General features: G+C 39.7%; 1 protein-coding gene across 2 annotated transcripts in view; it reads left to right on the top strand.

The window, feature by feature from the left end:
• Positions 1-13,843, top strand: part of TMEM94 (transmembrane protein 94) — a 79,459-nt gene that overhangs the window by 62,362 nt on the left and 3,254 nt on the right. For both annotated transcript variants that reach the window (XM_070937570.1, XM_070937569.1), the window contains 11 exons: positions 2,765-2,880; positions 4,530-4,629; positions 5,270-5,378; positions 6,777-6,966; positions 7,474-7,551; positions 8,136-8,221; positions 9,572-9,653; positions 10,549-10,709; positions 11,396-11,490; positions 11,624-11,717; positions 12,693-12,863. In XM_070937570.1, coding sequence (XP_070793671.1) covers positions 2,765-2,880; positions 4,530-4,629; positions 5,270-5,378; positions 6,777-6,966; positions 7,474-7,551; positions 8,136-8,221; positions 9,572-9,653; positions 10,549-10,709; positions 11,396-11,490; positions 11,624-11,717; positions 12,693-12,863 — 1,282 coding nt within the window. The remainder of the gene's footprint in view (positions 1-2,764; positions 2,881-4,529; positions 4,630-5,269; positions 5,379-6,776; positions 6,967-7,473; positions 7,552-8,135; positions 8,222-9,571; positions 9,654-10,548; positions 10,710-11,395; positions 11,491-11,623; positions 11,718-12,692; positions 12,864-13,843) is intronic.

Raw genomic sequence — 13,843 nt, 5'->3', positions numbered from 1 at the left:
TCTCTCCTTCTTCAATCCTGTGGATTTAGAAGTTTTCGAGCCGCTTCTTCGTCTCGAAGCGGCTCTACAGGCGGCGGGGCTGGCGGAGCTTCAAAGAGCGCCGCCGTCGCCGAAGACAAGGAAACCGGAAGTCTCCCCTGGTGCTTTCTGAATTAGCTGTAGCTTCTAGAAGATCCAAAGACAGCTCTGTGTAGCGCATATTGCAGTAATCAAGGCAAAAAAAAATATGAATAGGTAGGAGTGACTATTGATAGGGCCTCCAGTTCCTGGAACGGTACACAAAATGGATTTGAGTCATGGCTGCCACATATCTTCAAATAGAAGTCATGAGTGTAGGAATGCCCTCAAACTTGTCTGGGGCAGCACAATTCATTCAGAACCAAGGATGGAAAATCTTTGGATCTAGAAAGCAATCTTCACCTTCGCCATCCTCTGTAAGTATAGTCAATACCATTATGGGATTGTGCCAAAATCTGAAAGCTGACTGGAAGAGATCCAGGTAATCAGAAGCTGCAGCCCAAACACTTTCTCAACAACCTTTCCCAAGAAGGAAAGTTAGAGACAGATCAAAAATTGAGCAGAACTGTTGGATCCAATGAAGGCTTCTTGAGGAGTCAGGGGGGCATCTCCTTCTTACGCACAGACAGAATGGCCCCTCAAAGAAGGTTGCATTCACCGCTTGGACCTAGCCACATTTATCTCTTGGGAGGCCTTGACTAACGGGGGGATATGAATCCATGAGTAAGTCACCACATTCTCACCTTTGAGAATCCAGTTCCCTTCCTTGGGACCAAAAGGCTCAAGCTATTCCCAGACAACTACACTAGATCATGCTTATGGCAAATTAGCATCACCTGTGTTAGCTGAGGCCTGTAAAAGCACTTGAAACTGTATATAAGTCTTAAGTGCTATTGCTATCACCTGTGTAGCTGGAATTTAGCTCAGAGTGATTATGGTACTTTTATCTGACAAATTCCTCAAAGGTTCTCACAGTGGTCTTTCTTTTGACCCATCCGTCCCTTGGAGGGACCAAGTCATCTTAAACAGGGCCACTAGATGGCAAGCCATGGATGCAATAAGTGCAGAAATACAGTTGTGTCTTTCTGTTCTTATTGCCACAGTATAATCTTTATTAAAGACTGTGGCCAACATTTTGTCAGATTTGCTCTTCATTGTATGTTGGATCTCAGTTATCTGGGTTAATATTCCACTATGTGGGTACCACAGCAGAAAAAAAACCCCACTGCCTAGAGTAGCCAAATGTAGCTCCCTAGATGATGGGACCTGGAATATACCCATTCTGTTGGATCCAAGGGGACAAGTCTGTGAAATCGGGAAAAGGCAGTCCCTCAGATGACTTGATCCTATGCAATGTGGGGCTTTAAAAGTCAACATCAGCAGCTTGAATTGGATCTATAAATAAACTGGTAACAATGCAGTTGTCAGGGTTCCAAGTAATAGATCCATCGCAAGCAAAAACTCGGAGGCAGGTGGATTCCTCAAAGAATACCTTTATTGGAAATATCATATTGGCACATATCTAGTGAAAACCAACTCTGAGGGACCCCTTGGTTTTCACCTAACTAAAAATGAAAGTTTTTCTTCAACCCCAAACAATCAGTCACATGGCCCAATCAAAGTAGTGTCCGCTGGTCTGGTGACATCAGTTCTTCCTTCCTCCGGCCAGGTGTGAGAACATCCTTGGTTCCCAAGAGAAAGCATTTTATTTTGACTACACAACCCCAGCTATCTCTAATCCTCCCTCCCTATCCCTCGCTCCAGTGTGGCAGCACTGAAGCTCCAAGATGGCTTCATCCAGCTTGAGGGTTGACAGCAGCTCACACAGCACAGGTGTAATGTGCCCTGTAACAGAAACACACATAACTGCTTGCACCTTTTGCACTAGCTGAAGTTTCTGGATAATTTTCAAAGGCATCCCCATGTAGAGCATATTGCAATAGTCCAATTGGGAAGTGACCAGAGCATGAGTAACCATGAGTAGGCCCTTTGATCCAGGAACAGGTGCAACTGGAGCCCAATACAAAGTTGTGCAAAGGTCCTCCTAGAAAACAACTAGAAGACTCCCAGATCCTGCATAGTGTCTGTTTTGGGCAGTGCAACGCCATCCAGTACCAAAGACGATGTAATCCTAGAACCAGAGGGACCCAAACCCCAAAGCCACAGAGTTCAGTTGAAGTCTGTTGTTCACGATCCAGACTCTCACCTTCCCGAGAATAATGTGGCCTCTGTCTTCTACTATATCTTCCTCTGCCCATCATCACTGAGATATTACTGCCTGCTACTTCCCCCTTGTTGAACCAGCACTCCTCCCAAACTTGCCATCTCTCACCCAAGTCCATAGATCCCATCCAAAATACAGATATAAAGCAAACATTCCTTATACAGCTACCTGTCTTTTCACTATAGGGTGCTACACCAACCATCCATCTGGAAGCATCAGTACTTTTAAGCTTTTCTACTTGATATACTCCTTTAGCAACCATTAAATGTAGTTAAAACTTGGCTGAATATGATATCATGCTTTTGACACTGACTAAGATGAGTTATTTAAGACACCTTTTATTTTAGGAATGTTGAGTGGGATTTGTCAGCTGATGTAACACAGAAAATCAGAATTTGCACTTCTGGGCTGTCACAGTGCCTTGTGGGGAAATGTTGGGGAGGGAATGCCCGGCATTAGAGATTCATGAAGAGCTGCTATAGCAGTCTTCTATTTTCACATTGTTGTCTTCTCTGTCCTCAGTCTCCCGAGAAGATGCGGAGGGGATTCTGTTGATGGAGGAGGAAGGCCACTCGGATCTCATTAGCTTCCAGCCAACAGACAGTGACATCCCCAGTTTCCTGGAGGACTGTAACAGGGTACGGTTGACATTTCCTTCCTGGCCAGAATAGATTCTCAGCAATTGCAACTCAGCAGTTGCAGCTTTGGATGCTTGCATAATCTCATGCTTAATAAGTAGGGAGGAAGGTGGGAAGGTATCGAGAAGAAAGCTCTGCTTAATTTAGCTTGACTTAAAGTGATATGTATATTTATTTGCACATTACCTAATCTAACAGTTTGCTTCCTCAAATTCTCATGGATGTATTAGCATATGTAATGGGAGATTAGAGTTCATTATGACACCATTTATAGACTATCCTAATAGCAGAAACCCAGGTGTACCAGTGCAGTTCAAAGGATATAATCATCTGATACAAGGAAGGGATGCCTACTGGCTGCAGAATGTAGCTGTGCAAGTTTTTTGGCACTAAGAATTCTGAATGTAGAGTCAAGACAAAGGAGGCAGGGCAAAGACAAAAAGCTATATTGGACTGACTTAATTAAATTTTAATCCAGTGCAATTAATACAGTGGCTCCTTCTGTATTTAACAATATAGTTAATGATATCTCATATTCCTTTTTGTCACATTAGAAATTACAGTGCAACATCATTGTACTTTTGGAGGATTTCCAGAGACTGCAGCAAAGGAGGTGGTTTTTTTCCCTCCTGAAAATTATGTCTTGAAAAAGGAGAATAAAAGTTATTTCAGTGGCTTAGAGAAAAATAATTAGCTATCTCAGTCTTGAAAATTAATTTCAGTTATTCACATATACACATGAATATATCTACAGTAAATTCTCATTATTTCCAGTAATTATTTTCTGTGAAGTCCTCATGAATGGGGGTAGAGTAAGCATCTCAGAAGGGGCCCTCCCTCGGTCTATGGAAAGTAAAAGCAGGAAGGAGATAAATCCTTTCAGACTTGCAAGAGCCTTTTACTATAATCTTACTGTTATAGTAAGTATTCAGTAGTATTAGTATTTGGTTTCCTGTTTGGATTACGTCAAAGGGTTGACAAGGCCAGAATCTAGGAAAAATGGATCTAGAACTTCGTAATTTATGTAAAGAAAATATTTTATTAGCAAAGACTCAAAAAACCTCATTCATTAAATACGTTATTAGCAAGGAACCTCATTAATGTACCAAATATTTATTAAGACCCAATTTGGTCTAGTGGTTAAAGCACCAGGCTAGAAACTGGGAAACTGTGAGTTCTAGTCCTGCCTTAGCCATGAAACCCGGATGGGTGACCTTGGGCCAGTCACACACTCTCCGCCCAACTCATCTCACAGGGTTATTGTTGTGGGGAAAATAGGAGGAGGAAGGAATATTAGATGTGCTCACCACCTTGAGTTATTTATTAAAAATAATAAAAGTGGAAGAGGAAGGAAGGAAAGGAAGGAAGGAAGGAAGGAAGGAAGGAAGGAAGGAAGGAAGGAAGGAAGGAAGGAAGGAAATATAAGTTGAATCACTTGAGTCTTTTTGCAAGAGATACCAATTTGATCTGGTTTTCAGTTCCTATGTTACTGGATGTTAGAACTGCATTATATTGCACTAAGTTTGGGACATCTCAATTGATAAGAGTAGACAGTGGCTTTCTTACATGGATCCGCAGAGCATCTGACTATAGGACTATGGGTCCTAATAAGTTATCTTTCTTTTGCTTGTTTGCTTCATTTATTTTAGGCCAAACTACCCCGGGGAATCCACCAGGTGAGACCCCACCTGCAGAACATTGACAACGTGCCTTTGCTCGTTCCTCTGTTTACAGATTCCACCCCAGAAAGTAAGTGAGGGTCAGGCTGGCTGGATTCTTTGTTGCTCAGATTGAAAGGCCCTACAAAAACCTAGAGGGTGAAACAAGAACTCTCTTTATTGGGACTTATGGATAGTCGTTTAAGAAAGACTTCTGGAAGACTGGTTTTATATATGGTAACTGCAGGAAGATTATTATATGCACAAAGAGGGAGAAATACCCACAATGAAGGAATGGATGTGAAGATAGTAGAGATGGCATTGTTAGCAAAACTGAATTTTCTATCAGAGACAGGACAATACGTACTTCTTTAAAAGATGGAAGGAAACCTTTTATAGACTTTTTGCTGCAATTTTTAAAAAGTGAAATGGTGATTTCTAGATTTGACAATTGAAAAAAAAATTGAATAAGTGGCGGGAGGGATTATTGTAAGGTGCAGGAGGAGAGATAATGAGTTTGTTTGCAACCGTTGTAAAGAAGGGTGGAAGTCTCATCTGTAACTTTTTTTAAATTTTTCTTTAACTCTATTCTTTTCTGCATTTGTTCTTTTCTCTTTTTTCTTTTCTTTATAATATTTCAGTATTTATTTGTAAAAATAAAAATTAGTCAAAACAAAGAAAGTTAGAGGGTGTCCTTGGGGTAAGTTCATTTTTTCCTTTTCTCTTGCCAGCCATGTGCGAGATGATCAAGATCATGCAGGAGTATGGGGAAGTCACTTGCTGCCTGGGTAGCTCTGCCAACTTGCGCAACAATTGCCTTTTCCTTCAGAGTGATATCAGGTAAGGTAAAGAAAGCAGCAGCCTTCAGGATTTAATCTTCTGATTTTGAGAAATATATGACCTCATTCCTGATTTTTTGCCTTTGGGATGACTTCTCTGCTGTTTTCCATTGCTCAGTCTGTGCAAAACATTCCTGAGCCTTAAAAATTACCTTTTTTCTTTGCTTTGTCTCAGAGTGCATTTCATGCCTTTGAAACTACAAGTTGCATGTTCTCCCTTGCAACCAATAATAGAAGACAATCGTGTGTGTGGTCTGATTCAGGAGTGGGCAACCATAACTCCCAAATCTAACTTTTCCCAGAGCAGCGTAAGATCACAAACTTTAGTTTAGTTTTAGCACTAAATTGATTTTTCCTTTCCTAGCCACTTAACCCATTTTTTGTGGTCTTGTAGGCTGGGCATTACATTTCTCTTAAAGTCAACAGCAAATGTACTTCCATTCAGTTATCAGATAAAGAGATTCTGAACTGAAAATCCAAATCATCTTTTATACCGATGAATAGAAGATACATTAACGAGCCATGGATATGACATATTAAGTCAACTACAATTTCGTCTTCCAGGATCTTCCCTCAAGCTTTAATCTATTCCTCATCAGCCAAATTAGTCTCTTGTAGTGTTATAACATCTAGTCTATTATCTATGGCCAGTCTTCTTAGGTACTTGCATTTATTTCTACTTAAGCCTTCTATGTTTAATTGCCAAATATGGATCTGGGGTCCAATATCTTTTGTCAGTGAATTCTTAAAAGAACTGTTGTAGTCTAATTGCTGCCTCTAGTTTTTAACTGAGAGATGCAATATCCAGTTCGGTTGCCAGGTAAATAGACTTTTAGCCACTCTGTTAAGACAGAATGTTGCCGGGGATATACTGTCATGGAGTAGTCTACAGTTCATACCCCTTAGATTCCTTAGGTATGGAATTATAACATCTGTCCCATTGCAATTCTGTGGCTCCATAGTATGGTGATTTTATTATGGTTTTATCTTAATTTAATACATTATCTCCTATATTGTATTGTCCATGCATCCTATACATATGTATATTTGCTGATGCTTTAAATTGGTATATCAGTGATTGCATGACCTCTGTAGATGCCATATGCTAAATAAATAAATGTATAGTGGAGAGTTGAGGTGTAAGGCAGTGGCAGCTGGGACACATTTTTTCAATGAAATTACACTGGAAATCATACCCTCAGATTCTGGAAGTGGTGTGTGGACATCCTGATTAGTTGTCAACGATCATGGTCATCTTGATTAAGCACTAACATATAATCTACAATTTTCATTGTTTGTTTACAACCAGCATTATATTATTTTAGATCACGTTTTATTTCATTATTTCTGGCTTTTCCCCTGTTGCATTAACCTTCCTTATGTCATATTACCTATATAGCATAGCACTGGATCCTCTCTATCCCTCTCGATGCTCCTGGGAGACCTTTGGTTATGCTACCAGCACAAACCTGACCCATATTTCTGATGAGCTCACGCCTCTTCAGCTCTCTGGCCAGCTGAATAGCTTATCCTGCTCCTTGTCTATTTGTCCTGAAGAAACAATTGGGATCATCAGACTTATAGAGCAAGTAAGCCCACTTTTCTTTCAAGAGGGTAGAAGGTACCATTGTGACATCCATCAAACTTGCATCTTAATTATGATCATAACTTATTAATATATCTCTTCTAGCTTCTAGGTTAAATTAGACATAAGTATTCTACTTCAAATCAATCTAGGTAAATTTCTGGTATGCTTCCTTTTACTACTAATATAAAGTGATGTCTGAATATTATTCGGTAGATTAAGAAATTTAATGGTTCATTTCTTTAAATTATTTTGAATTCTGAGAAAGCATTTGAAAGGTTTGCATTTTTTGTGAAAACTCATTTGATTTGTTTAATTTTGATTAATTAAAAGTAGATTAATTTATTGTATTAATTGCCTTCCTCCATACCTTTTTGGAAAGTATTTGCTCTGAAAAATTGCTTCCTAATAAAAATATTATCTGTTATTGTAACAGTAGCCTCTGATGTAGGTAATAGATTTGCTGGTTTGCTCATACATTAATAATATCCTAAACATGTGTTCGCTTTAGGCCCGTCATGCAACCTATGGCATACGGAAGTGCTTCCTTTTTCTCCTGCAGTGTCAGCTGACTCTGGTCATCATTCAGGTGAATTATCCTAAACAATTTCATGAAGCAGAAAAAGCATGTTGGTAGAAAAATGTAGTCTCCCAGGGATCCCAATACTAGACATTATTTATCTGAAGAATTCAGTCTTAGATTGCTTTAATCCAATCTAATTTGTTATTTCCTAATTTTTTCCCCCAAAATAAATGTTAGGGAAATGAAAGAAATGTAGAGAGTACTTTGGAGGTAATAGATTTTAGCAATTACGTTTTAGGGGGAAAGAAGCACAGCAACAAATGGATGCGTGTGTATCCAGTAAGCAGATGTCCTATCTAAATTCCTCATGGTCTCTGTGAGTTTTCCTGTAAGTGTTTTACACAGGCATAATTCTGAGGTTTTTCAAGCAGAGCTACAGTATGTCACTATGGGGTATACAGTATGCCGCTAATATTTCTGTATAAAAATAAATAAGTTATTTTTCTTTTAAAAATAAATCAGTCGATTTTGAAACCCTCAGAGATAGTCAGATCTTCATTATACATTTCTTCTAGATGTTCTTGATGTTTTGTTGATTCCTCGATTTCCAGCTTTGCTTCTGATGATGCCTTTTGCTTTGTTGTATGTAGTTCTTGTCTTGCCTGGCACAACTGCCTCCCATTCTCAGTACCACTGACATATTATGGCTTTCGTGCTTCTGCTACCCATTGCTAAGGTAAGCTAATAACCCTCCCCTCCATATTTTCAGGTAGTGATTTCCTTTCCTACGTTAAGAAGGGCAAAGTTAAGATATGGAACGCTGGATTTGATTTTCATGTTCTAGCCACCCTATTAAGGCTACTAGAGCAATTTCCACATAGCAGCTATTTTCTAATAAAGGATCATATTTGTAGCTCAGAGTTGAAAGGAGGAGGTCTTTGGTGGTCTCTGAGCTCAGTTGTTTTCTTGCAGACATTTCATTACCCAAACTAGGTAACATTATCAGTGCTAGAGATCTATAATATGAGGGAGTTCTCAGTGGACGACACAGTGGGCAAATATTGCACGCCTTTGCAGAACATAAATTGATACATTTGAACTGATTTTGTTAATTGCCTCTGTCATTGTAGACCAGGGATGGGCAACCTAAAACTACTGTAAGCCTCAGTTTGGTGGTCCTCTGGACAGCACCACTGAAATGCAAAGGAAAAATTGTAAACGTTGGTTGAATAATTTCCTGCTGATTATGGATGGGGGGTGGGAAGCTGTGGCAACTTTTCAATGAGTTACAATATCTTAAACCACAAATCTCTTGAAGCTACTATCTTCCACAGAAGTTGGTTATACTATGTTTGTAATGTTACGACAGTGGTGGGTTTCAATTTCTTTTACTACCGATTCTGTGGGCGTGGCTTGGTGGGCGTGGTGTGGCTTGGTGGGCGTGGCAGGGGAAGGATACTGCAAAATCCCCATTTCCTCCCGATCAGCTGGGACTTGGGAGGCAGAGAATAGATGGGGCTAGGGCCAGTCAGAATTTTTACTACCAGTTCTCCGAACTACTCAAAATTTCCGCTACCGGTTCTCCAGAATTGGTCATAACCTGCTGAAACCCACCTCTGTGTTATGATGTTATTGATCTAATTTTCGTGGTCCCTAGCTACCGATAATATTTAAAAATAAATTGTGACTCCTGATCACAAAAACCTTTATTTACTTCCAATGTAGAAGTAGATGGAGGATGCCTACAAAGGAGAAGGTGGATTACAGTTTCCCAGGAAGGAGGGAACCCATTCTCAGGAAGGGGGCAAAACAAGTGACAACACTGTCCCACGCTGGGTCAAAGACAGAGAGTTAAGATTGCCATTCGCAAGAATCTCCCAGAGAATATCTGCTGGGGTGAGAATAGTAAAGGTTTAGCCTGGCAAGATTCTGTCTTTTGGTGTGAGCAAATAAAGAACTGAACTTGGGCTGACATCTCTGTTGTTCTTGGGGTGAGCCTGACAAGATGTCCGACAGCTTCATGTGCTTGTTGCATTCTAATGTTCTAGACTATTTTTCACATTAATTACCTCATTATTTTTTCAAGTGTGTCCCTTTTGGGAAAGCCCCCTCATAGTTCCATTATGTCAATGGCTACTGGGAAAAACTTGATCTTCATTCCTAAAAAGGTAAGGCAATGTTTCAATTGGATGTCTTATTTGCTTGGAGTACAAGAAAACTTTACAAAGGGTTAATGTTCTAGCCAGTTGCTTATAAATGATCCCACCTTCCTTTCCAATAGATGCCTTATTGACCAAGCTCCAGCTTATGCAAGAGAATTCTCTTAGATTTCTGGCTGGGACTAAACAAATTTTCTTTCCTCTTTTGCATCAGACAGATCTAATAAATAAATAATTATTTAATAAATAATCCAATTATTTATTAAATTTCTGTGCTGCTGACTCAAACAATACAATACTTTTAAACTGTACTATATCATAAAATGTCCATAGTACCAAACATCATGAGCTTCTGCCTATGAGAATGTGAGGGCTTAGCTTGGAACTCTGGGTTTTGGAGAGTATGCTGGTGATGTTGAATCAAGCTTGGAAAGACTGTTTTTGAACCTGGTCGGTCTGTGGATACTGATGGTTTCAAATGCTTTTTTTTTTTTTTTTTAACTTCAGAGGACTTTATTGCCGTGGTAACAATTTTCTCAGTATGTTTGTTAGAAGTTCACATCTAATCTCTGTGGTTGATTTTCAAGGGCTCTTCTCAGTAACTGAGAAGTAACTGAATATTCTGGACTCTATACCATTGAGAAAACCACCTAAGAAGTCAGCAATGCATTTCCTCCAAATCAGTAGGAAATGGCTAATTTTATCCTTCCCTAACCACAGATCGTCAGTAGCAACAACAGCCATATGGCCCGTATGACAATCCAGTTTATTTTAAGTAGCAACCCAATTGTATAGTGGTGCATCTGGTAATTTGGCTCTTTTGCAATTGCAACTCGGATAGTGCAGGGAAAGTGTTTGAGTCATCTTCCCCACATAACACTGGTCTTCTTGGCAATGTTTGTAGACTCAGCATTACTTCCTCTTCTGCTTCCTGTTGAAGTTCAGCCTCACCATCTGTTCCTGCTTGGCTTGTTTTGGCTACTTGCTGCAAGATTACTGTGCAAACTTCAACTCATCTGCCTTCAGCGTGAATGTCACAGGCTGCTTCTCCCTTGTGCTGCAAAGGTAGGCTTCAGCGATCTCTTGAAGTTCCCAAATGTAGCAGCTGGAAGCATTGTGCTGTAGGTATATGCAATGTTTAGCTTGTCGTCTTTTAATATTTTGTTCCAAGTTGGCATAGTCTACAATATTTTTTTCACAGAGATAAAAAAAAAATAGAAGTGTGAAGAGTCATAGAATAGATGCTTTTTCCAGGCTGTGTGGCTAAGCATGTGGGCAAAAAATTAAATTCTTAGCTTCTAGATACTGGTTATGTTAATTCACCTCTGCTCTTTCTGAATTTCTGAGATCACCTCAGATTTAAATCTGTCATTTTCAAGAGGTTATTGATGCCATAATTTACTCTAGAAGGTACCTTCCTCACATTTTGATCGTTATCATGGTTGATAAAGTATATATAGGTGTTATAATTTTGCCAAGGCCTTTTCCTTCACTCACTCACTTTCATTCATACACACATATATGAACACATTTTCTTTTCAGGAAGTTCTTGATTACCAATTGCCTTATTAAAATGCTATGTCCATGACCATCTGTTGTTGACCAGTTAATCCAATAAAAGAAGGTTTCTAATTTGAATTGCAGAATCCCTGTCACCTACAGATTACTCATAAGGCCTCTTCCTGATCCATCCCTTTACAGGAAGCGTGTTTATGCCTTTAACATTGATCCATCCATTTTTCCCCCCCTAGTGGAGCAGAACGTCCCCCAGATTGGTTTGGAACTTTCTCCAATGTTCTTCTCCTAGCCCAGAAATTTACAGCTGGAATGATTGTCTTACACATTGGTAAGCAGTTTTTAGTCCTTACTTCATATTGTGGTAATGAATGGTCTTGCCTGCATAAAATATGCGGTTGGGTAGATTTTGGCCTACCTGCTGCAAAGCTGCAAATAAAAAACAAGTTGGTTTTTCTTTGCAGTGTTTATATCAGTCACCCATGTCCATCGTACCAAACCACTGTGGAAGAAAAGCCCCTTCACTAACTTCTGGTGGACTCTGACAGTAGTGGTTGTGTGAGTCTCTTTTCCTAATTCTTAGAAACTGCAGCTGAATCTAGTCAGCCTTTTTAAACAAGTTGGTTTTGTTTTTAACCAGTACTCCTTTATCACCTAAGTACTCTCTTTGATGTATTCTATATATATATTTTTGACTGGGAAACAGCATCACATTTCGGTCATTTTATGGATATGTGTTTCTGGAATGCCCCAATTTTCTGTGTCTCCTTTCAGATTCCTAATCATTTCCTTAACCTTGGCACTTTTAAGGTATTTTATGGTCTAGACCAGAAATTCTTAATCTTATTGTATCATGGACCATACAATAACATCTGGTGAAACCTACAGATGTATTCCCAGAAACAATATATTTAAGTGCATAACATAAAAGACATAGATTCTATAACAAAAGCAGTCAATATATGCTCAATATATGTATCAAAAATAATTTAAATAATTTTAGGTAGTGAGATTTATTGAAATTCATATCTCTGCAGTCTAGAGGCCACATGTTACTTTGTTGTCTACATTCTTTATTAAATGAAAAAGTAAAATTTAACTAATAGTCAGGGAATATCCCATCCAAATTCACAGACCCTCCTGAATCTATCCATGAACACCTTAGGGCTCTCTAGTCCCTAGGTTAAGAACTCCTGGCCTGCACCATCATCTTGCAGGTTTCTTTGTGGATGTGTCACGAATGGCAACCTGTGGGTCTTCAGATACTGTAAAATACCATTCTCAACAACTCCAGCCATCCAATCCGGTGGTGAAGAACACTGGTATCTGCACTTCAGCAGCACCTTGAGGTTCACAGGTTCCCCCATATGAGGTGGATCCCACTGGCTCTTATTAAAATTTAGCACCAAGGTTTCCTTCCTGCTTCTGTATGTTCTACTATGCGTTCTCTTCTGCCAGAAGCCACATTTGAGAGAAGATAGCATCTCCCTTCCAGGAATGATGTTGCTCACGGATCGTTTCCTTATATTACAGGTTGCTGGGCCAGATTGTTCAGACCTTCCTGGACTTGAAACTGTGGGTGAATCTTGAGTCTCCGGTGACTTACCAAATGGATGACATTCCCATGGCCTCCTGGCTGCTGGGTTTGCTCTCTCTTGTCCTTGTGGTGATAATCAATGAGACTGTCAAACTCCATGAAATCAGGTAAGAGTAACTCACTAAGTAACCCAGCCTAGCTTAGCATTTCTAGTACTTCAGGTATTTTGTATATATAATAAGTCTTGGAATTTGTTAAAGCAGGTAGGGTGGTACCTCAGTCCTCCTTACGTTAGATTGATGAGAAATAGAGAAACAGCATCCGTTTGTCCAAAGAATGAGTGATGTGCAAGAGAGGGGCCCCCCCCCCCCATGTTGACACCTCCTTATGGCTACTGGCTTCTGCAGCACCTTCATACAAAATGATAACAAACATCCCATCATGCATAGAAACCTTTCAGCCTTGCGAGGTAGATCAGACAGGAAACATAGCTAGATGAGCTAATTCTACTTGATTGTCACGTTTCTTTAACAGTATCTTGCAAGTCTAAAAATATATCTTTCTCCACATCCCCAAGAAATTAGGGATGGTCTCTTGTGAACCTCTCGCCCTGTCCACATTCATGCTGTGAGCTAAGTTGCTTTTTTGCCTTGCCTCACAAAGTCATTCCCATATACCATGACATCACCAAATAGACCTATTTATAGGCACAAAATGAAAGGCATTTTGGTGAAGGTTGAAGATGGGTGGCTGTTACCCATAGTGTGCCTAGAGTAAGCCAGAGCATGTGTGTTGCAAACCTGGACTGCAAATGAAGTGTGTCTTGCTAATTCAAACTAGCACTGCTCTTTTAAGCAATAGCCTTAAAGCCTGCATGGTATTCTCACCTCCCATTTCCCCCCTCGCTCTTTGTTTCTCTTGTTAAAAAGAAAAACTCCTATCTTGCAAAAAGAAAATATCATTATTGTCCTTCTCCTACTCATCCCTCTTCAAAGGGAGAATAATTTTGTGCTATTTAGCCATAGCACTGGCAATAGCACTTAGACCTATATGCTTTACAGCTCTCTCTAAGCAGTTTACAGAGTCAGCACATTGACCCCAACAATCTGGGCCCTCATTTTACTGGGAGGATGGAAGGCTGAGTCAA

Source organism: Pituophis catenifer, unplaced genomic scaffold (assembly GCF_029215685.1).
Source record: "Pituophis catenifer annectens isolate HBS135680 unplaced genomic scaffold, rPitCat1.0.hap2 SCAF_2, whole genome shotgun sequence".
Lineage (NCBI taxonomy): Eukaryota > Metazoa > Chordata > Lepidosauria > Squamata > Colubridae > Pituophis > Pituophis catenifer.
This window is presented reverse-complemented; position numbering and strand designations above follow the sequence as displayed.